Source organism: Oncorhynchus mykiss, chromosome 11 (genome assembly GCF_057628025.1).
Source record: "Oncorhynchus mykiss isolate SJ-2025 chromosome 11, ASM5762802v1, whole genome shotgun sequence".
NCBI classification, from domain to species: Eukaryota; Metazoa; Chordata; class Actinopteri; order Salmoniformes; family Salmonidae; genus Oncorhynchus; species Oncorhynchus mykiss.
Window position 1 is genome coordinate 78,398,891 of NC_143032.1, and position 23,610 is coordinate 78,422,500.

Consider the following 23,610-nt stretch of genomic DNA (forward strand, 5'->3'; position numbering starts at 1 on the left):
AGCATAGGTTGTTCTCATGAAAACATCGTAGCTCCACGCCCGCAGCTTGTTGACTAGACTGGCTCCAGAAGTGAACTATGGGAATACTTTGCATACAGAGCAGATGAGGACCAGCCTACTGAAACAACTAAACAACAGGTGTTACAAAACTACATAAACACAACATTTGCATTGTGAAGTTATTCTACTAGCAACTAAATTCAGATTACATTAACATAATATATTCAGCATGACATTCATGTGAGCGTTGTAATATTATGACAACCCAAAAGTAATGTCGTCACAACGTAGCTATGACAGCAATATATTTAGCTAGACTACTTTGCTTTTGTCTGGGCTTGCTATCAGTTCGTGATGTGCAGTTCACGAACGATTCATTCATTGGGGATCTTCATCAAATCAAATCAAATCTGCTCAACAAACTGGAATTAGAGAACGACTCGTTTGGGGATCGACATTGTGCTTATCCAATGGCAGTCAAACAATACATTCCGCCAAGAGTCACAATCTAGTCTCTGATTCAGAGGGGTTAAATACGGAAGACTAATTTCAGTTGAATGCATTCTGTTGTACAACTGACTAGGTATCCCCCTTTCCTTTCTGTTGTACAACTGACTAGGTATCCCCCTTTCCTTTCTGTTGTACAACTGACTAGGTATCCCCATTTCCTTTCTGTTGTACAACTGACTAGGTATCCCCCTTTCTGTTGTTCAACTGACTAGGTATCTCCCTTTCCTTTCTGTTGTACAACTGACTAGGTATCTCCCTTTCCTTTCTGTTGTATAACTGACTAGGTATCCCCCTTTCCTTTCTGTTGTACAACTGACTAGGTATCCCCCTTTCCTTTCTGTTGTATAACTGACTAGGTATCCCCCTTTCCTTTCTGTTGTACAACTGACTAGATATTCCCCTTTCTGTTGTACAACTGACTAGATATCACCCTTTCTGTTGTACAACTGACTAGGTATCCCCCTTTCTGTTGTACAACTGACTAGATATCCCCCTTTCCTTTCTGTTGTACAACTGACTAGGTATCCCCCTTTCCTTTCTGTTGTACAACTGACTAGATATCCCCCTTTCCTTTCTGTTGTACAACTGACTAGATATCCCCCTTTCTGTTGTACAACTGACTAGATATCCCCCTTTCCTTTCTGTTGTACAACTGACTAGATATCCACCTTTCCTTTCTGTTGTACAACTGACTAGATATCCCCCTTTCCTTTCTGTTGTACAACTGACTAGATATCCCCCTTTCCTTTCTGTTGTACAACTGACTAGGTATCCCCCTTTCTGTTGTACAACTGACTAGGTATCCCCCTTTCCTTTCTGTTGTACAACTGACTAGGTATCCCCCTTTCCTTTCTGTTGTACAACTGACTAGGTATCCCCCTTTCTGTTGTACAACTGACTAGGTATCCCCCTTTCTGTTGTAGAACTGACTAGGTATCCCCCTTTCTGTTGTACAACTGACTAGGTATCCCCTTTTCTGTTGTACAACTGACTAGGTATCCCCCTTTCCTTTCTGTTGTACAACTGACTAGGTATCCCCCTTTCCTTTCTGTTGTACAACTGACTAGGTATCCCCTAGGTATCCCCCTTCCTTTCTGTTGTACAACTGACTAGGTATCACCTTTCCTTTCTGTTGTACAACTGACTAGGTATCCCCACTTTCTGTTGTACAACTGACTAGGTATCCCCCTTTCCTTTCTGTTGTACAACTGACTAGGTATCCCCCTTTCTGTTGTAGAACTGACTAGGTATCCCCCTTTCTGTTGTACAACTGACTAGGTATCCCCTTTTTTGTTGTACAACTGACTAGGTATCCCCCTTTCCTTTCTGTTGTACAACTGACTAGGTATCCCCCTTTCCTTTCTGTTGTACAACTGACTAGGTATCCCCCTTTCTGTTGTAGAACTGACTAGGTATCCCCCTTTCTGTTGTACAACTGACTAGGTATCCCCTTTTCTGTTGTACAACTGACTAGGTATCCCCCTTTCCTTTCTGTTGTACAACTGACTAGGTATCCCCCTTTCTGTTGTAGAACTGACTAGGTATCCCCCTTTCTGTTGTACAACTGACTAGGTATCCCCTTTTCTGTTGTACAACTGACTAGGTATCCCCCTTTCCTTTCTGTTGTACAACTGACTAGGTATCCCCCTTTCCTTTCTGTTGTACAACTGACTAGGTATCCCCTAGGTATCCCCCTTCCTTTCTGTTGTACAACTGACTAGGTATCACCTTTCCTTTCTGTTGTACAACTGACTAGGTATCCCCCTTTCCTTTCTGTTGTACAACTGACTAGGTATCCCCCTTTCTGTTGTACAACTGACTAGGTATCCCCCTTTCTGTTGTACAACTGACTAGGTATCCCCCTTTCTGTTGTAGAACTGACTAGGTATCCCCCTTTCTGTTGTACAACTGACTAGGTATCCCCTTTTCTGTTGTACATCTGACTAGGTATCCCCCTTTCCTTTCTGTTGTACAACTGACTAGGTATCCCCCTTTCCTTTCTGTTGTACAACTGACTAGGTATCCCCCTTTCCTTTCTGTTGTACAACTGACTAGGTACCCCCCTTTCTGTTGTACAACTGACTAGGTATCCCCCTTTCCTTTCTGTTGTACAACTGACTAGGTATCCCCCTTTCCTTTCTGTTGTACAACTGACTAGGTACCCCCCTTTCTGTTGTATAACTGACTAGGTATCCCCCTTTCTGTTGTACAACTGACTAGGTATCCACCTTTCTGTTGTACAACTGACTAGGTATCCCCCTTTCCTTTCTGTTGTATAACTGACTAGGTATCCCCCTTTCTGTTGTACAACTGACTAGGTATCCCCCTTTCTGTTGTAGAACTGACTAGGTATCCCCCTTTCTGTTGTACAACTGACTAGGTATCCCCTTTTCTGTTGTACAACTGACTAGGTATCTCCCTTTCCTTTCTGTTGTACAACTGACTAGGTATCCCCCTTTCCTTTCTGTTGTACAACTGACTAGGTATCCCCCTTTCTGTTGTATAACTGACTAGGTATCCCCCTTTCCTTTCTGTTGTACAACTGACTAGGTATCCCCCTTTCCTTTCTGTTGTATAACTGACTAGGTATCCCCCTTTCTGTTGTACAACTGACTAGGTATCCCCCTTTCCTTTCTGTTGTACAACTGACTAGGTATCCCCCTTTCCTTTCTGTTGTACAACTGACTAGGTATCCCCCTTTCTGTTGTACAACTGACTAGGTATCCCCCTTTCTGTTGTACAACTGACTAGGTATCCCCCTTTCTGTTGTACAACTGACTAGGTATCCCCCTTTCCTTTCTGTTGTATAACTGACTAGGTATCCCCCTTTCCTTTCTGTTGTACAACTGACTAGGTATCCCCCTTTCCTTTCTGTTGTACAACTGACTAGGTATCCCCCTTTCTGTTGTATAACTGACTAGGTATCCCCCTTTCTGTTGTACAACTGACTAGGTATCCCCCTTTCCTTTCTGTTGTACAACTGACTAAGTATCCCCCTTTCTGTTGTAGAACTGACTAGGTATCCCCCTTTCTGTTGTACAACTGACTAGGTATCCCCCTTTCTGTTGTATAACTGACTAGGTATCCCCCTTTCCTTTCTGTTGTACAACTGACTAGGTATCCCCCTTAGTGTGGTTGTTGCCACAACTAGACCTTGTTTCAAATGTACCAATAAATAATCGTATTTGTAACCAACAAATATACAATCAGCAAATGTCCGTTGTTTAAAGCACACGTGTACAACTCTGTCAAAAAATAACAACTCCAATTAAGCCCGTTATGGTGAACGACATGTGAACGAGAGACTTGTAGAATCATGACTCTTTTAAGTTTTCAGTTCATCGTTCACTAGTAGCGGGTCCTGCGTGCTCTGGGCATTACCAACTCAAATGAACAAAATGAGTCAAAATATGTTTTATTTTGACTGGATGAGTCAAAATGATTCAAGTAAGTTAAAAGAGCCGAACTTCCCATCACTACTCGTAGTAGCCAGTCATCAGCCCTGGGCGGAGCGTTGCACCCTGATAGATGAAATGCACTATGGGAATTGTAGTATGCTATGTAAAATCCATTGCATAGCTATGGTGTGTAGACTGTTGCAATATTGACGTTTCTGAAATGAGCTTCAAAGTGTTCTATGTCATTTTGGAACCTAATAATTGATTTAATAAATACAATTATTTAGCTGTATTGAATAATGAATCATATAGGTCTACTGAATGTCATTTGACCAAATAATATGAACATAGATGACAAAATTAACGCTGATGTGTCAAATTACATTTTAAAACAGTTTAAAACATTTTTTTTGTATGCTCTGAGTCTCAGATATGGTTTTGTTTAAGGAACATTGAAGGTATTCTTGTGTTATTTAATATGGTGTTTGGATTTTGAAAGAAATAGCATATAGAATAGAATATATTTTATTATTTTATTATTTCAGCTGTTCTGCCAGTTATTAACATGTTGTTCAATGTTGTTGTTTTTAATAACAGTGGTTATTCTCTGATTATAGCTAATATGCATTGTTTTTTTTGCAGTGTGATCGTTTGGTGTCAAGTATCATTCTGGTATCGAGTATCGTTCTGGTATCTAGTATCGTTCTGGTGTCGAGTATCGTTTGGTGTCAAGTATCATTCTGGTATCGAGTATCGTTTGGTGTCAAGTATTGTTCTGGTATCGAGTATCGTTTGGTGTCAAGTATTGTTCTGGTGTCGAGTATCGTTTGGTGTCAAGTATCATTCTGGTGTCGAGTACCGTTTGGTGTCAAGTATCATTCTGGTATCGAGTATCGTTTGGTGTCAAGTATTGTTCTGGTGTCGAGTACCGTTTGGTGTCAAGTATCATTCTGGTATCGAGTATCGTTTGGTGTCAAGTATTGTTCTGGTGTCGAGTACCGTTTGGTGTCAAGTATCATTCTGGTATCGAGTATCGTTTGGTGTCAAGTATTGTTCTGGTGTCGAGTATCGTTTGGTGTCAAGTATTGTTCTGGTGTCGAGTGTCGTTTGGTGTCAAGTATCGTTCTGGTATCGAGTATCGTTTGGTGTCAAGTATCATTCTGGTATCGAGTATCGTTTGGTGTCAAGTATTGTTCTGGTGTCGAGTACCGTTTGGTGTCAAGTATCATTCTGGTATCGAGTATCGTTTGGTGTCAAGTATTGTTCTGGTGTCGAGTACCGTTTGGTGTCAAGTATCATTCTGGTATCGAGTATCGTTTGGTGTCAAGTATCGTTCTGGTATCGAGTATCGTTTGGTGTCAAGTATCGTTCTGGTATCGAGTATCGTTTGGTGTCAAGTATCGTTCTGGTATCGAGTATCGTTTGGTGTCAAGTATCGTTCTGGTAACAAGTATTGTTCTGGTATCGAGTATCGTTTGGTGTCAAGTATCGTTCTGGTATCGAGTATCGTTTGGTGTCAAGTATCGTTCTGGTATCGAGTATCGTTTGGTGTCAAGTATCGTTCTGGTAACGAGTATTGTTCTGGTATCGAGTATCGTTTGGTGTCAAGTATCGTTCTGGTATCGAGTATCGTTTGGTGTCAAGTATCGTTCTGGTATCGAGTATCGTTTGGTGTCAAGTATCGTTCTGGTAACGGGTATCGTTCTGGTATCGAGTATCGTTCTGGTATCGAGTATCGTTCTGGTAACGAGTATCATTCTGGTAACGAGTATTGTTCTAGTATCGAGTATCATTCTGGTATCGAGTGTTGTTCTGGTATCGAGTATCATTCTGGTATCGAGTGTTGTTCTGGTATCGAGTATCATTTCGGTATCGAGTATCGTTCTGGTATCATGTATCGTTCTGGTATGGAGTATCATTCTGGTATGGAGTATCATTCTGGTATCAAGTGTTGTTCTGGTATCGAGTATCATTTCGGTATCGAGTATCGTTCTGGTATCATGTATCATTCTGGTATGGAGTATCATTCTGGTATGGAGTATCATTCTGGTATCAAGTGTTGTTCTGGTGTCGAGTGTCGTTTGGTGTCAAGTATCGTTCTGGTATCGAGTATCGTTTGGTGTCAAGTATCATTCTGGTATCGAGTATCGTTTGGTGTCAAGTATTGTTCTGGTGTCGAGTACCGTTTGGTGTCAAGTATCATTCTGGTATCGAGTATCGTTTGGTGTCAAGTATCGTTCTGGTATCGAGTATCGTTTGGTGTCAAGTATCGTTCTGGTAACGAGTATTGTTCTGGTATCGAGTATCGTTTGGTGTCAAGTATCGTTCTGGTATCGAGTATCGTTTGGTGTCAAGTATCGTTCTGGTATCGAGTATCGTTTGGTGTCAAGTATCGTTCTGGTAACGAGTATTGTTCTGGTATCGAGTATCGTTTGGTGTCAAGTATCGTTCTGGTATCGAGTATCGTTTGGTGTCAAGTATCGTTCTGGTATCGAGTATCGTTTGGTGTCAAGTATCGTTCTGGTAACGAGTATCGTTCTGGTATCGAGTATCGTTCTGGTATCGAGTATCGTTCTGGTAACGAGTATCATTCTGGTAACGAGTATTGTTCTAGTATCGAGTATCATTCTGGTATCGAGTGTTGTTCTGGTATCGAGTATCATTCTGGTATCGAGTGTTGTTCTGGTATCGAGTATCATTTCGGTATCGAGTATCGTTCTGGTATCATGTATCGTTCTGGTATGGAGTATCGTTCTGGTATGGAGTATCATTCTGGTATCAAGTGTTGTTCTGGTATCGAGTATCATTTCGGTATCGAGTATCGTTCTGGTATCATGTATCATTCTGGTATGGAGTATCATTCTGGTATCAAGTGTTGTTCTGGTATCGAGTATCATTCTGGTATGGAGTATCATTCTGGTATCAAGTGTTGTTCTGGTATCGAGTATCATTCTGGTATGGAGTATCGTTCTGGTATCAAGTGTTGTTCTGGTATCGAGTATCATTCTGGTATGGAGTATCATTCTGGTATCAAGTGTTGTTCTGGTATCGAGTATCATTCTGGTATGGAGTATCATTCTGGTATCAAGTGTTGTTCTGGTATGGAGTATCATTCTGGTATCAAGTATCATTCTGGTATCGAGTGTTGTTCTGGTATCGAGTGTTGTTCTGGTATCGAGTATCGTTCTGGTATGGAGTATCGTTCTGGTATCGAGTATCGTTTCGGTATCGAGTATCGTTCTGGTATCGAGTATCGTTTCGGTATCGAGTATCGTTTCGGTATCGAGTATCATTCTGGTATCGAGTATCGTTCTGGTATGGAGTATCGTTCTGGTATCGAGTGTTGTTCTGGTATCGAGTATCGTTCTGGTATCGAGTGTTGTTCTGGTATCGAGTATCGTTCTGGTATCGAGTGTTGTTCTGGTATCGAGTATCGTTCTGGTATCGAGTGTTGTTCTGGTATCGAGTATCGTTCTGGTATCGAGTGTTGTTCTGGTATCGAGTGTTGTTCTGGTATCGAGTGTTGTTCTGGTATCGAGTATCGTTCTGGTATCGAGTGTTGTTCTGGTATCGAGTATCGTTCTGGTATCGAGTGTTGTTCTGGTATCGAGTGTTGTTCTGGTATCGAGTGTTGTTCTGGTATCGAGTATCGTTCTGGTATCGAGTATCGTTCTGGTATCGAGTATCGTTTCGGTATCGAGTATCATTTCGGTATCGAGTATCATTCTGGTATCGAGTATCGTTTCGGTATCGAGTATCATTCTGGTATCGAGTATCATTCTGGTATCGAGTATCGTTTCGGTATCGAGTATCATTCTGGTATCGAGTATCGTTTCGGTATCGAGTATCGTTTCGGTATCGAGTATCATTCTGGTATCGAGTATCGTTTCGGTATCGAGTATCATTCTGGTATCGAGTATCATTCTGGTATCGAGTATCGTTTCGGTATCGAGTATCATTCTGGTATCGAGTATCGTTTCGGTATCGAGTATCGTTCTGGTATCGAGTATCGTTCTGGTATCGAGTATCGTTTCGGTATCGAGTATCATTCTGGTATCGAGTATCGTTCTGGTATCGAGTATCGTTCTGGTATCGAGTATCGTTCTGGTATCGAGTATCGTTTCGGTATCGAGTATCGTTCTGGTATCGAGTATCGTTTCGGTATCGAGTATCGTTCTGGTATCGAGTGTTGTTCTGGTATCGAGTATCATTCTGGTATCGAGTGTTGTTCTGGTATCGAGTATCGTTTCGGTATCGAGTATCGTTCTGGTATCGAGTATCGTTTCGGTATGGAGTATCGTTCTGGTATCGAGTATCATTCTGGTATCGAGTATCGTTCTGGTATCGAGTATCGTTCTGGTATCGAGTGTTGTTCTGGTATCGAGTATCGTTCTGGTATCGAGTATCGTTTCGGTATCGAGTATCGTTTCGGTATCGAGTATCGTTCTGGTATCGAGTATCGTTCTGGTATCGAGTATCGTTCTGGTATCGAGTATCGTTCTGGTATCGAGTATCGTTCTGGTATCGAGTGTTGTTCTGGTATCGAGTATCATTCTGGTATCGAGTATCGTTCTGGTATCGAGTATCGTTTCGGTATCGAGTATCGTTCTGGTATCGAGTATCGTTCTGGTATCGAGTATCGTTCTGGTATCGAGTATCGTTCTGGTGTCGAGTATCGTTCTGGTATCGAGTATCGTTCTGGTATCGAGTATCGTTTTGGTATCGAGTATCGTTCTGGTATCGAGTATCGTTCTGGTGTCGAGTATCGTTTCGGTATCGAGTATCGTTCTGGTATCGAGTATCGTTCTGGTGTCGAGTATCGTTCTGGTGTCGAGTATCGTTTCGGTATCGAGTATCGTTCTGGTATCGAGTATCGTTTCGGTATCGAGTATCGTTTCGGTATCAAGTATCGTTCTGGTATCGAGTATCGTTCTGGTATCGAGTATCATGCTACTTAACCTGGTATCGGTATTGAAGTCAAATTTCTGGTATCGTGACAACACTACACTACACTACACTATACAGTACAGATTAGTGTTCCCAAGTCTCATTGGGTTGCCAAGTCTCATTGGGTTGCCAAGTCTCATTGGGTTGCCAAGTCTCATTGGGTTGCCAAGTCTCATTGGGTTGCCAAGTCTCATTGGCAACACTATACAGTCATCATGAGCATGAAAACCAACCATTCTTTGACTCAACACTGGGTGTTTCATAAGCATGAATAGGGTCAAATAGGAAACATATTACAGCTGATCCAGATCAGTTTAGGAGTGTGAAGATACTCTATATTAGTCATCAGTAGAAAACTAATTTCAAAAGTATCCAATGACATTATTTAAATATTCCTTGAGAGTAGACAGCTACCAATCAGGCCACGGCCCTGTTGAGGTAAAAAAAAAAATCTGGCTTTTAAGGGGTTAAAAATAAAAAGGGACACAAAATGAGGTATTGTCACTGCCATGTTACAGAGGTCACCCAGTCCATTGTTAGTTTACTTCGTTTACTTCTAGGACAGACAGGGTCACTTAAAGTGGTTCATTACTAGCCTAAGTACACTATTTACTAGCCTAAGTACTTTACTAACTCATACTAGGAAGTTAAACAGAATATACAGTGTTGACCACAAAAAGAGATTTCCTCAATCGTAGCCTACAAAAGAGAAATCCTTTTTGTCTTCTCTCTTCCAGGTTAAATGTCATACTTTTAGATGAAGGTCCCACCCAAGACAGACTCTCACTACAGTAACGTTGCCTTTAAGCTGTAAAAATGAACCATGCCACAACACGGCTACAAGTTGTCAAGCTTTTACACTTTCCACTTACTTTTTGCTATTATACTTTATTATTTTTTACACTTTCCTAAAACTAATAAAGTATTTTAATCACTATCTATTTTGTACTGTGTGATTTATTAAGTACGACAGGTTGAATAATGCCAATGGAACGCATATTTTATTTTTCACTTTACATTTACTACAAATATTTTACTGTACATTTAATTGTACTTAAAAGTAGATACAGAACAAATACATCTTAGCTTTGTACCACTTAAAGTGAATTGTTATTCTTCCCATAGGGGCGGCAGGGTAGCCTAGTGGTTAGAGCGTTGGACTAGTTGAAATTAAGAATTTGTTCATAACTGACTTGCCGAGTTAAATAAAGGTAAAATAAAAATAGCTTTAATACTGAGTACACCATATTCTGTCATTAGTAAAAACCTGCAACAACTTAGAGAAAGGGTAGTAACTTGACTACTATTCAATTCCAAATACTGGAAGATTACTGCATCATTATAACCATAGCAACAACATATTCACATTCTTCCTTCCGTGTTTAACAGGAGTTGAATACTACCGGATTTGAGTGAATTAGTGTCAGTGTTTTTGTCTCAACCTACTGTATATTGTTTGTTCAACGTACACCATCACATTACCATTTCATACAAAGTGTGTTATTTTCAGGGCTAATCATACATGGTCTGTTCCTGTCATTGTGGCTGTGATAGACTGATCCCAGTCCAGCCCAGGAAAACAGACCTGACTTCCCTGCCTGTCAACTGTCACAGTATATCAAGCGCGGATAGGCCGATTACCAGGAAGTAGTGTGTGGCTGAAGGCCCCTATAGGCTGAAGACAGGAAATGGGAGGGCAGTTGAAGATTTGAACAGAGAAGAACAGGAACACTGTCTGGCTGCCTGTCAACCTGTCTTTCTGTCGATCTGTCTATCCAGCCGACGGTCTGTTTGTCAGGTTGTCTGTTTGTTGGGTTGATTGTCTAGCCGTCTGTCTAGCCTTCTAGGCCATCAAAGGGAACATAACACTTGACATAGGATCTGACTAAAAATACTTGAATAAGTCATAGACCCATTGCCCTTTATGGTTGTGAGGTCTGGGGTCAGCTCACCAAGCAATAATTCACAAAATGGAAGAGATGCCAACACATTTCACCACAAAGTCCTCACTTACAGAGAGAGGATCCTAGAGAAGAGTCCCTTCAGCCAGCTATTTCTGGGACTGTTCACACACAGAAACACAAACAGACCCCACAGGGCCCCAGGACAGCAACACAATTAGACCCAACCAAATCATGAGAAAACAAAAAATAACTATTTGACACTGGAAAGAATCAACCACAAATTGGAGCAAACTAGAATGCTATTTGGCCCTAAACAGAGAGTACACAGTGACAGAATACCTGACCACTGTGACTGACCCAAACTTAACGAAATCCTTGACTATGTACAGACTCAGTTATCCTAGACTTGCTATTGAGAAAGGCCGCCATAGGCAGACCTTTCTCTCAAGAGAAGACAGGCTATGTGCTCACTGCCCACAAAATGAGGTGGAAACTGAGCTGCACTTCCTAACCTCCTGCCAAATGTATGACCATATTAGAGACACATATTTCCCACAGATTACACAGACCCACAAAGAATTAGAAAACAAATTAAACATGAATAAACTCCCATATCGGTTAGGTGAAATACCGCAAAGTGCCAACACAGCAGAAACATTTGTGGCCTGTTGCCATTACAAAAGGGCAACCAGTAAATACCACCAATATTTATCTGTCTAGACAACAGGAGACAAAACCAGACTGCTCTGTCCAGTACAAATCACCAAACACACCAGTTAAACCAACCACAGTGCACAAGCTTTGACATAATTTCATGTTTCCATGTTTCAATTCACCCGTCAATAAACCCATTCACCTCTCTCTTATTTTAATACCTACCAGTTATTGCTACGTGAGGCTCTCCTGCTAGAAACACACAACTTTTTGTTGTGAGAGGCACGTCTGTCTGTCGGGATGTCTGTCGGGATGTCTGTCGGGATGTTTGTCGGGTCGGTCTGTCGGGCTTTGTCTGTCTGTCTAGCTAGCCATTTGTGTCTGTTTGTCCGTCTGTCCAGCCTTCTGTTGGGCTGTCTTGTCTGTCCAGCTGTCTTTCTGTCCAGCCGTCTGCCTGTCTGTCTATCCATCTGTCTGTCAGGCTGTCTGTCGGGCTGCCTGTCTTTCTGTCGTCTGTCTGCCAGCCAGTCTGTCTGTCTATCCAGCCGTCTGTCTGTCTGTCAGGTTGTCTGTTTGTTGGGTTGATTGTCTAGCCATCTGTCTAGCCGTTGGTCTGTCAGGCTCTCTAGCTGTCTGCCTGTCTGTCTCTGTCTAGCTGTCTGTTTGTATGTTTAACCGTCCGGCTGTCTGCCTGTCTGTCTGTCCTGTCATCTACTTGTCTGTCTAGCCTCCTTCCTTTCTGTCGGACTGTCTGCCTGTCTGTCTAGCTCTTTTCCTGTCTGTCTAGTTGTCTGCCTGTCTGTCTAGCTGTCTGTTTTGTCTGTCTAGCCATCTCTGTCGGGCTGTCTGTTGGGCTGTTTGTTGGGCTGTCTGTCAGGCTGTCTGTCTGTTGGGCTGACTGTCTGTCAGGCTGTTTGTTGGGCTGTCTGTCAGGCTGTCTGTCTGTTGGGCTGACTGTCTGTCAGGCTGTTTGTTGGGCTGTCTGTCAGGCTGTCTGTCTGTCAGGCTGTTTGTTGGGCTGTCTGTCGGGCTGTCTGTCTGTTGGGCTGTCTGTCTGTTGGGCTGTCTGTCTGTCGGGCTGTCTGTCTGTCGGGCTGTCTGTCTGTTGGGCTGTCTGTCTGTTGGGCTGTCTGTCTGTCGGGCTGTCTGTCTGTCGGGCTGTCTGTCTGTTGGGCTGTCTGTCTGTTGGGCTGTCTGTCAATAGTACTTTACAGGAGCTGCTCATGAGGACGTTAATGCAACCGGATCATGTACTTTCAGATGCAACACCACCATTCACAGTAACACCCTCACCTCTCTCTCTCTCTCTCTTTCCTCTCTCTCTCTCTTTCCTCTCTCTCTCTCTCTCTCTCTCTCTCTCTCTCTCTCTCTCTCCTCTCCCTCTATCTCTCTCTCTCTCTCTCTCTCTCTCTCTCTCTCTATCTCCTCTCTCTCTCTCTCTCTCCTCCCTCTATCTCTCTCTCTCTCTCTCTCTCTCTCTCTCTCTCTCTCTCTCCTCTCTCTCTCTCTCTCTCTCTCTCTATCTCTCTCCTCTCTCTCTCTCTCTCTCTCTCTCTCTCTCTCTCTCTCTCCCTCTCTCTCTCTCTCTCTCCCTCCCTCTATCTCTCTCTCTCCCTCCCTCTATCTCTCTCTCTCTCCCTCCCTCTATCTCTCTCTCTCCCTCCCTCTATCTCTCTCTCTCCCTCCCTCTATCTCTCTCCCTCCCTCTATCTCTCTCTCCCTCCCTCTATCTCTCTCTCTCTCCTCCCTCTATCTCTCTCCCTCCCTCTATCTCTCTCCCTCTCTCTCCCTCACCTCTCCCTCTCTCTCTCCCTCTCTCTCTCTCTCCCTCCCTCTATCTCTCTCTCCCTCCCTCTATCTCTCTCTCTCTCCCTCTATCTCTCTCTCTCTCCCTCCCTCTATCTCTCTCCCTCTCTCTCCCTCACTCTCCCACTCTCTCTCTCCCTCTATCCTCTCTCCCTCCCTCTCTCTCTCCCTCCCTCCCTCTATCTCTCTCTCCCTCCCTCCCTCTCTCTCTCCCTCCCTCTATCTCTCTCCCTCTATCTCTCTGTCTCTCTCTCTCTCCCTCCCTCTATCTCTCTCTCTCCCTCCCTCTCTCCCTCCCTCTATCTCTCTCTCCCTCCCTCCCTCTCTCTCTCCCCTCCCGCTATCTCTCTCCCTCTATCTCTCTGTCTCTCTCTCTCTCCCTTCCTCTCTCTTCTCTCCCTCTCCCTCTCCCTCTCCCTCTCCCTCTCTCTGTCTCTCTTTCCCTCCTCTCTCTCTCTCTCTCTCTCTCTCTCTCTCCCTCTATCTCTCTCTCTCTCTCTCTCTCTCTCTCTCTCTCTCTCTCTCTCTCTCCTCTCCCTCTATCTCTCTCTCTCTCTCTCTCTCTCTCTCTCTCTCTCTCTCTCTCTCTCTCTCTCTCTACCTCTCCCTCTATCTTCTCTCTCTCTCTCTCTATCTCCCTCCCTCTATCTCTCTCCCTCCCTCCCTCTATCTCTCTCTCTCTCTCTCTCTACCTCTCCCTCTATCTCTCTCTCTCTCTATCTCCCTCCCTCTCTCTCTCTCCCTCTCTCTCTCTCTCTCTCCCTCTCTCTCTCTCCCTCCCTCTATCTCTCTCCCTCCCTCCCTCTATCTCTCTCTCTCTCTCTCTCTACCTCTCCCTCTATCTCTCTCTCTCTCTATCTCCCTCCCTCTATCTCTCTCCCTCCCTCTCTCTCTCTCCCCTCTCTCTCTCTCCCTCCCTCTATCTCTCTCCCTCCCTCCCTCTATCTCTCTCTCTCTCCCTCCCTCTACCTCTCCCTCTATCTCTCTCTCTCTCTCTCTCTATCTCCCTCCCTCTATCTCTCTCCCTCTCTCTCTCTCTCTCTCTCCTCTCTCTCTCTCTCTCTCTCTCCTCCCTCTATCTCTCTCCCTCCCTCTATCTCTCTCTCTCCCTCCCTCTATCTCTCTCTCTCCCTCCCTCTATCTCTCTCTCTCCCTCCCTCTATCTCTCTCTCTCCCTCCCTCTATCTCTCTCTCCCTCCCTCTATCTCTCTCTCTCTCCCTCCCTCTATCTCTCTCCCTCCCTCTATCTCTCTCCCTCTCTCTCCCTCACCCTTCCCCTCTCTCTCCCTCTATTCTCTCTCTCCCTCCCCTATCTCTCTCTCCCTCCTCTCTCTCTCCCCTCCCTCTATCTCTCTCTCTCTCCCTCCCTCTCCCTCTCTCTCTCTCTCCCTCCCCTCTATCTCTCTCTCTCCCTCCCTCTCTCCCTCCCTCTATCTCTCTCTCCCTCCCTCCCTCTATCTCTCTCTCCCTCCTCTATCTCTCTCTCTCTCCCTCCCTCTATCTCTCTCTCTCCCTCCCTCTATCTCTCCTCCCTCTATCTCGCTCTCCCTCCCTCTATCTCTCTCCCTCCCTCTATCTCTCTCCCTCTCTCTCCCTCACCTCTCCCTCTCTCTCTCTCCCTCTATCTCTCTCTCTCCCTCCCTCTATCTCTCTCTCCCTCCCTCTATCTCTCTCTCCCTCCCTCTATCTCTCTCTCTCTCCCTCCCTCTATCTCTCTCCCTCCCTCTATCTCTCTCCCTCTCTCTCCCTCACCTCTCCCTCTCTCTCTCTCCCTCTATCTCTCTCTCCCTCCCTCTATCTCTCTCTCCCTCCCTCTATCTCTCTCTCTCTCCCTCCCTCTATCTCTCTCCCTCCCTCTATCTCTCTCCCCTCTCTCTCCCTCACCTCTCCCTCTCTCTCTCTCTCTCCCTCCCTCTATCTCTCTCTCTCCCTCCCTCTCTCCCTCCCTCTATCTCTCTCTCCCTCCCTCCCTCTATCTCTCTCTCCCTCCCTCTATCTCTCTCTCTCTCCCTCCCTCTATCTCTCTCTCTCCCTCCCTCTATCTCTCCCTCCCTCTATCTCGCTCTCCCTCCCTCTATCTCTCTCCCTCCCTCTATCTCTCTCCCTCTCTCTCCCTCACCTCTCCTCTCTCTCTCTCCCTCTATCTCTCTCTCTCCCTCCCTCTATCTCTCTCCCTCTATCTCTCTGTCTCTCTCTCTCCCTTCCTCTATCTCTCTCTCCCTCTCCCTCTCCCTCTCCCTCTCCCTCTCTCTCTCTCTCTCTCTCTATCTCTCTCCCTCTCCCTCTCTCTCTCTCTCTCTCTCCCTCTATCTCTCTCCCTCTCTCTCTCTCCCTCCCTCTATCTCTCTCTCCCTCCCTCCCTCTATCTCTCTCTCCCTCCCTCTATCTCTCTCTTTCTCATGTTATCACTCCTTCACTCTCTCGCTCTTATGGTCTCTTTCCCTCCATTCTCATCTCCCTCCCCATCCGTTCTCTCTCTCTCTCTCACCTCCATCCTCTCTCTTTCTCTCACCCCATTCTCTCTCTCTCTTTCTCTCTCTCTCTTTCTCCCTGATGAGGACCAGTCATAATTTTTTCCCCTCCACTGTTCTTCCCTACTGCGTTACAGCTACAGTCTGTCTGAATGATTCTAACTCTAATGTAATTAATAGAGATTTAATGGCCCGTCCCAGGGAAACATCGCCATGGTCACTATCACATTCACTCAAATCACTTTTTAATTGGCCAAAAATGAGATGTGAATAAATATATTTGGTAATGGAGTGAGACTGAATACACTACGACGCTGTAGCTAAGGCAAACGCCTTAGATCAATGGGGCATAGTCTAGTGCCTTGAGTTTTGACCAGGAAAAACTCTGGGCTAGAGTTTTGGGTTATAACGAAAGGCCTGGAGTTTTTCCTGGTTAGTGTTACGTGGTAAGGAACAACTCAGGGCACTAGATATGATGTATCCATCTACACATGGTCTCTCCCTCTCTCTTTATCTTTCTCATTCTCTCTCTCTCTTTCTCTCTCTAACACCTGGCTCAGCTTTTCTGCAGGCACACACATCCCCTTCTCCTCTCCTCATCCTCTCCTCCTCTCCCAAATCTAGGACAGCCACAGTTTGAGAAGGTAAAAACCATGAAAGACAAATGAAAGGCTTCTCATTGGCAAAGAGATAAGAGGTGAATAAACAGGATATAGTGACAGAGCAGAGTGACTGAGTGTTGTTAGAGCTCTGTACTGTACAGCACAGTCTGTATGTGTCAGGAGTGTACTACAGACCCAGTGTGGCTACAGGTGCTCACTACCTTTTAATTTCACTGTTATGAAACCAGACAGACAATCTAATACATATCTGATCTATCTAGTCGTAGAATACATAGCCACACTGATCTGGATTAATCTTAATCTGATCTATCTAGTTGTAGGATACATAGCCACACTGATCTGGATTAATCTTAATCTGATCTATCTAGTTGTAGAATGTATAGCCACACTGATCTGGAGACTAACCTCTTCAATTGTTATGAGTCATGGATAGTATCATATTTCATACTAAATACTGTATGTCAGCCATTTTATCATGACTTTGTCAGATCTTCAGAGTTTCTATAGTACAGTATAGTACAGAACTGCATGCAGTGTGAAGTCACTCAGGACATGTTATAGAGAGGCAGAACACAACATTCAGTAACTCCTCCACCTCTATCTGATTCCAACACAGCTAGGGGACTGGTGATGGGCCTTCTTCTTGGGACAACCAATCAGGTTTCCACTGGTGTACAAATTCTTCCTGGTGAAGTGAACACAGTGAATACGATATGTTTATATCTAATCTCTCTGTTTCTCACTCACTCTCTCTCTCTCTCTTCCACCCTCTGTCCCCCTCTCTCTTTCTTTCTCCCTTCTCTCTCTTTCTCCCTCTCTCTCTCGCTCCCCCTCTCTCTTCCTCCCTCTCTCTCTTCCTCCCTCTCTCTCTCCTCTCTCTCTTTCTTCCCCCCCCCTCTCTCTTTCTCCCCCCCCTCTCTCTCTCTTTCTCTCTCTTACTCTCCCTCTCTCTCTCTGTCTCTCTATCTCTGTCTCTTTCTCTCAGATATTTCAGAGATGGAGTCCTACCATTCCTACTCTCCCCAGGAGGACAGGAGATCTCGTCACTCTGACCTCTCCTCCCATTCCTCTAATGAGAGAGACTACCCCAGGTAGGATGGAGGGAGGGAGGAATAGTAGTTCTATAATAGATAGAGATGGAGAGAGATAATAAAACCTGTCCGTGGAGGAATAGATGGATATGAGAAGAGGAGAACACAGATACAGTGTACCTCAGTCAGAAATATTATGAAAGTTGTTACTGTACTGTGTAATAAATAATACACTGCATTCTTAGTGTGGATGACTGAGTGGAGGGAGTGGATGGATGGATAGATAGATGATGGATGACTGAGTGGATGGATGGATGACTGAATGGATGGATGATGGATGACTGAGTGGGTGGATGGATAGATGGATGATGGATGGATGGATGAATGGAAATATGTGAGATTAGTTACAGGAGGTGAGCTACAATATAGGACATGTAGAGGTACTGTTCCAGTATACTGTAGGTCAGGTAAAGGTACTGTTCCAGTATACTGAAGGTCAGGTAGAGGTATTGTTCCAGTATAGGACAGGTAAAGGTACTGTTCCAGTATTGTTCCAGTATAGGACAGGTAAATGTACTGTTCCAGTATTGTTCCATTATACTGTTGGTCAGATAGAGGTACTGTTCCAGTATACTGTTGGTCAGGTAGAGGTACTGTTCCAGTATTGTTCCAGTATACTGTTGGCCAGGTAAAGGTACTGTTCCAGTATTGTTCCAGTATACTGTTGGTCAGATAGAGGTACTGTTCCAGTATTGTTCCAGTATACTGTTGGTCAGGCAAATGTACTGTTCCAGTATTGTTCCAGTATACTGTTGGACAGGTAAAGGTACTGTTCCAGTATTGTTCCAGTATACTGTTGGTCAGGTAAATGTACTGTTCCAGTATTGTTCTAGTATAGGTCAGGTAGAGGTACTGTTCCAGTATTGTTCCAGTATACTGTTGGTCAGGTAAATGTACTGTTCCAGTATTGTTCTAGTATACTGTTGGTCAGGTAAATGTACTGTTCCAGTATTGTTCTAGTATAGGTCAGGTAGAGGTATTGTTCCAGTATTGTTCCAGTATAGGTCAGGTAGAGGTACTGTTCCAGTATTGTTCCAGTATACTGTTGGTCAGGTAGAGGTACTGTTCCAATATTGTTCCAGTATACTGTTGGTCAGGTAAATGTACTGTTCCAGTATTGTTCCAGTATAGGACAGGTAAAGGTACTGTTCCAGTATTGTTCCAGTATACTGTTGGTCAGGTAAAGGTTCTGTTCCAGTATTGTTCCAGTATACTGTTGGTCAGGTAGAGGTATTGTTCCAGTATTGTTCCAGTATAGGACAGGTAAAGGTACTGTTCCAGTATTGTTCCAGTATACTGTTGGTCAGGTAAAGGTTCTGTTCCAGTATTGTTCCAGTATACTGTTGGTCAGGTAGAGGTATTGTTCCAGTATAGGTCAGGTAGAGGTACTGTTCCAGTATTGTTCCAGTATAGGTCAGATAGAGGTACTGTTCCAGAATTGTTCCAGTATACTGTTGGTCAGGTAGAGGTATTGTTCCAGTATAGGTCAGATAGAGGTACTGTTCCAGTATTGTTCCAGTATTGTTCCTGTGTCCAACCTGTCCAGTGTGTCCTTCCCACCCAGACCTCTAACCAGCCTGGAAGACTCTCCAAGGGTAGCCAAGATGTCTGCCATGGCCTCACCTTTCAGGGTTCCCCCGCTACAGGACCCCCCCTCCCCGGGCCCTGCCACCCTGGAATCAGAGGGTCTGCCACGCCTCGACGAACCACCAGGTACCCACAATGCATATTTTACCCACATTGCAATGCATCAAGAACAAGTGGCCTCAAATCCTACCTAGGCCCTGTTTAAATGTAATCTTATAACATTAGTACCCAGATTTTTAGACTACTGCTTTTCAACCTGACATTGTCCTTCAGTGGATGAGTATGTAGACAACGAGTCAATGATGAGAACTCACCCATCACTATTTGTTTCAGTGTGTTAATGCATATGTGTTTGTTGTTTTCCAGTGTCAGCAAAGACCACTCCTAAGATTCTGCTACGCCCCAGCCCAGAGGAGGAAGAGCTCTACGGGTGAGTAAGATCACAGCCCAGAGGAGGAAGAGCTCTACGGGTGAGTAAGATCACAGCCCAGAGGAGGAAGAGCTCTACGGGTGAGTAAGATCACAGCCCAGAGGAGGAAGAGCTCTACGGGTGAGTAAGATCACAGCCCAGAGGAGGAAGAGCTCTACGGGTGAGTAAGATCACAGCCCAGAGGAGGAAGAGCTCTACGGGTGAGTAAGATCACAGCCCAGAGGAGGAAGAGCTCTACGGGTGAGTAAGATCACAGCCCAGAGGAGGAAGAGCTCTACGGGTGAGTAAGATCACAGCCCAGAGTTATTCTGCTTTATAAGAAACCCTGACCTGACTGTTTAGTAAAGGTTACATATGGAAGAGGAAGAGTCCGAGGAAGAGGGGCAGGAGAAAGAAAGGAGTGATAGTATTCCTCTAGACTTTTTATTTGACTGAACCTTTATTTAACTAGGCAAGTCAGTTAACATCTTTGTCGTCAATCTTCGTTTAAATAAATACAAATTCTTAAGACCGTCATGGTACCAATATTTGCTTCTAATACATCAGATGTAAACTCAGCAAAAAAAAGAAACGTCCCTTTTTCTGGACCCTGTCTTTCAAAGATAATTCTTCACAGGTCTTCATTGTAAAGGGTTTAAACACTGTTTTCCATGCTTGTTCAATGAACCATAAACAATTAATGAACATGCACCTGTGGAACGGTCGTTAAGACACTAACAGCTTACAGACGGTAGTCAATTAAGGTCACAGTTATGAAAACTTAGGACACTAAAGAGGCCTTTCTACTGATTCTAAAAAACACCAAAAGAAAGATGCCCAGGGTCCCTGCTCATCTGCGTGAACATGCTTTAGGCATGCTGCAAGGAGGCATGAGGACTGCAGATGTGGCCAGGGTAATAAATTGCAATGTCCGTACTGTGAGATGCCTAAGACAGTGCTACAGGGAGACAGGACGGACAGCTGACCATCCTCGCAGTGGCAGAGCACGTGTAACAACACCTGCACAGGATCGGTACATCCGAACACCACACCTGTCTGACAGGTACAGGATGGCAACAACAACTGCCCGGGTTACACCAGGAACGCACAATCCTTCCGTCAGTTCTCAGACTGTCCGCAATAGGCTGAGAGAGGCTGGACTGAGGGCTTGTAGGCCTGTTGTAAGGCAGGTCCTCACCAGACATCACTGGCAACAATGTCGCCTATGGGCACAAACCCACCGTCGCTGCGTTACACCGAGGCGTTACACCGAGGCCTGTACTCTGGAGCGGGATCGATTTAGAGGTGGAGGGTCCGTCATGGTCTGGGGCGGTGTGTCACCGCATCATCGGACTGAGCTTGTTGTCATTGCAGGCAATCACAATGCTGTGTGTTACAGGGAAGACATCCTCCTCTCTCATGTGGTACCCTTCCTGCAGGCTCATCCTGACATGACCCTTCAGCATGACAATGCCACCAGCCATACTGCTCGTTCTGTGTGTGATTTCCTGCAAGACAGGAATGTCAGTGTTCTGCCATAGCCAGCGAAGAGCCAGGATCTCAATCCCATTAAACATGTCTGGGACCTGTTGGATCGGAGGGTGAGGGCTAGGGCCATTCCTCCCAGAAATGTCTGGGAACTTGCAGGTGCCTTGGTGGAAGAGTGGGGTAACATCTCACAGCAAGAACTGGCAAATCTGGTGCAGTCCATGAGGAGGAGATGCACTGCAGTACTTAATTGCAGCTGGTGGCCACATCAGATATTGACTGTTACTTTAGATTTTAACCCCCCCCTTTTTTTCAGGGACACATTATTCCATTTCTGTTAATCACATGTCTGTGGAACTTGTTCAGTTTATGTTTCAGTTGTTGAATCTTATGTTCATACAAATATTTACACACGTTAAGTTTGCTGAAAATAAACACAGTTGACAGTGAGAGGACGTTTCTTTTTATCCTGAGTTTATGTCCTTAAACCGATAATTTAAAAACCATGCACAGAAGAAGTTATAATGATAGTTCCGTTGCTCATGGCAGCCTGCAGTACTCCAGTCAGCCTTCAACTTGAATTACTCAATGATTTTTATTTATTTATTATTTAATAACTAGGCAAGCCAGTTAAGAACAAATTATTATTTCCAATGACGGCCTACCAAAAGGCCTCCTGCGGGGACGGGGGCTGGGATCAAACAAAAGATGTTGGACAAAACACACATCACGACAAGAGAGACAACACAACACTACATATAGAGAAACCTAAGACAGCAACACAACATGGCAGCACAGCATGGCAGAAACACATGACAACACAGCATGGTAACAACACCACATGACAACACAGCATGGTAGCAACACCACATGACAACACAGCATGGTAGCAACACCACATGACAACACAGCATGGTAGCAACACCACATGACAACACAGCATGGTAGCAACACATGACAACACAGCATGGTAGCAACACATGACAACACAGCATGGCAGCAACACATGACAACACAGCATGGCAGCAACACATGACAACACAGCATGGTAGCAACACATGACAACACAGCATGGCAGCAACACATGACAACACAGCATGGCAGCAACACATGACAACACAGCACGGTAGCAACACATGACAACACAGCATGGCAGCAACACATGACAACACAACATGGCAGCAACACATGACAACACAGTATGGTAGCAACACCACATGACAACACAGCATGGTAGCAACACATGACAACACAGCATGGTAGCAACACATGACAACACAGCATGATAGCAACACATGACAACACAGCATGGCAGCAACACATGACAACACAGCATGGTAGCAACACCACATGACAACACAACATGGGAGCAACACCACATGACAACACAACATGGGAGCAACACATGACAACACAGCATGGTAGCAACACCACATGACAACACAACATGGGAGCAACACCACATGACAACACAACATGGGAGCAACACCACATGACAACACAGCATGGTAGCAACACCACATGACAACACAACATGGGAGCAACACATGACAACACAACATGGGAGCAACACCACATGACAACACAACATGGTAGCAACACCACATGACAACACAGCATGGTAGCAACACCACATGACAACACAGCATGGTAGCAACACATGACAACACAGCATGGCAGCAACACATGACAACACAGCATGGCAGCAACACATGACAACACAGCATGGTAGCAACACATGACAACACAGCATGGCAGCAACACATGACAACACAGCATGGCAGCAACACATGACAACACAGCACGGTAGCAACACATGACAACACAGCATGGCAGCAACACATGACAACACAACATGGCAGCAACACATGACAACACAGTATGGTAGCAACACCACATGACAACACAGCATGGTAGCAACACATGACAACACAGCATGGTAGCAACACATGACAACACAGCATGATAGCAACACATGACAACACAGCATGGCAGCAACACATGACAACACAGCATGGCAGCAACACATGACAACACAGCATGGGAGCAACACCACATGACAACACAACATGGGAGCAACACCACATGACAACACAACATGGGAGCAACACCACATGACAACACAGCATGGTAGCAACACCACATGACAACACAACATGGGAGCAACACATGACAACACAGCATGGCAGCAACACATGACAACACAGCACGGTAGCAACACATGACAACACAGCATGGCAGCAACACATGACAACACAGCATGGCAGCAACACATGACAACACAGCATGGCAGCAACACATGACAACACAGCATGGCAGCAACACATGACAACACAGTATTGTAGCAACACCACATGACAACACAGCATGGTAGCAACACCACATGACAACACAACATGGGAGCAACACCACATGACAACACAGCATGGTAGCAACACCACATGACAACACAACATGGGAGCAACACCACATGACAACACAACATGGTAGCAACACCACATGACAACACAGCATGGTAGCAACACCACATGACAACACAACATGGTAGCAACACCACATGACAACACAACATGGGAGCAACACCACATGACAACACAGCATGGTAGCAACACCACATGACAACACAACATGGGAGCAACACATGACAACACAGCATGGCAGCAACACATGACAACACAGCACGGTAGCAACACATGACAACACAGCATGGCAGCAACACATG

General features: G+C 44.8%; 1 protein-coding gene across 4 annotated transcripts in view; it reads left to right on the top strand.

Annotated features, from left to right (window-relative positions):
* LOC110536406 (tight junction protein 2) overlaps nt 1-23,610 on the top strand; it is a 194,578-nt gene that overhangs the window by 139,287 nt on the left and 31,681 nt on the right. For all 4 annotated transcript variants that reach the window (XM_036936386.2, XM_090191180.1, XM_036936388.2 and 1 more), the window contains exons 8-10: nt 17,299-17,404; nt 18,969-19,117; nt 19,358-19,421. In XM_036936386.2, coding sequence (XP_036792281.2) covers nt 17,299-17,404; nt 18,969-19,117; nt 19,358-19,421 — 319 coding nt within the window. The remainder of the gene's footprint in view (nt 1-17,298; nt 17,405-18,968; nt 19,118-19,357; nt 19,422-23,610) is intronic.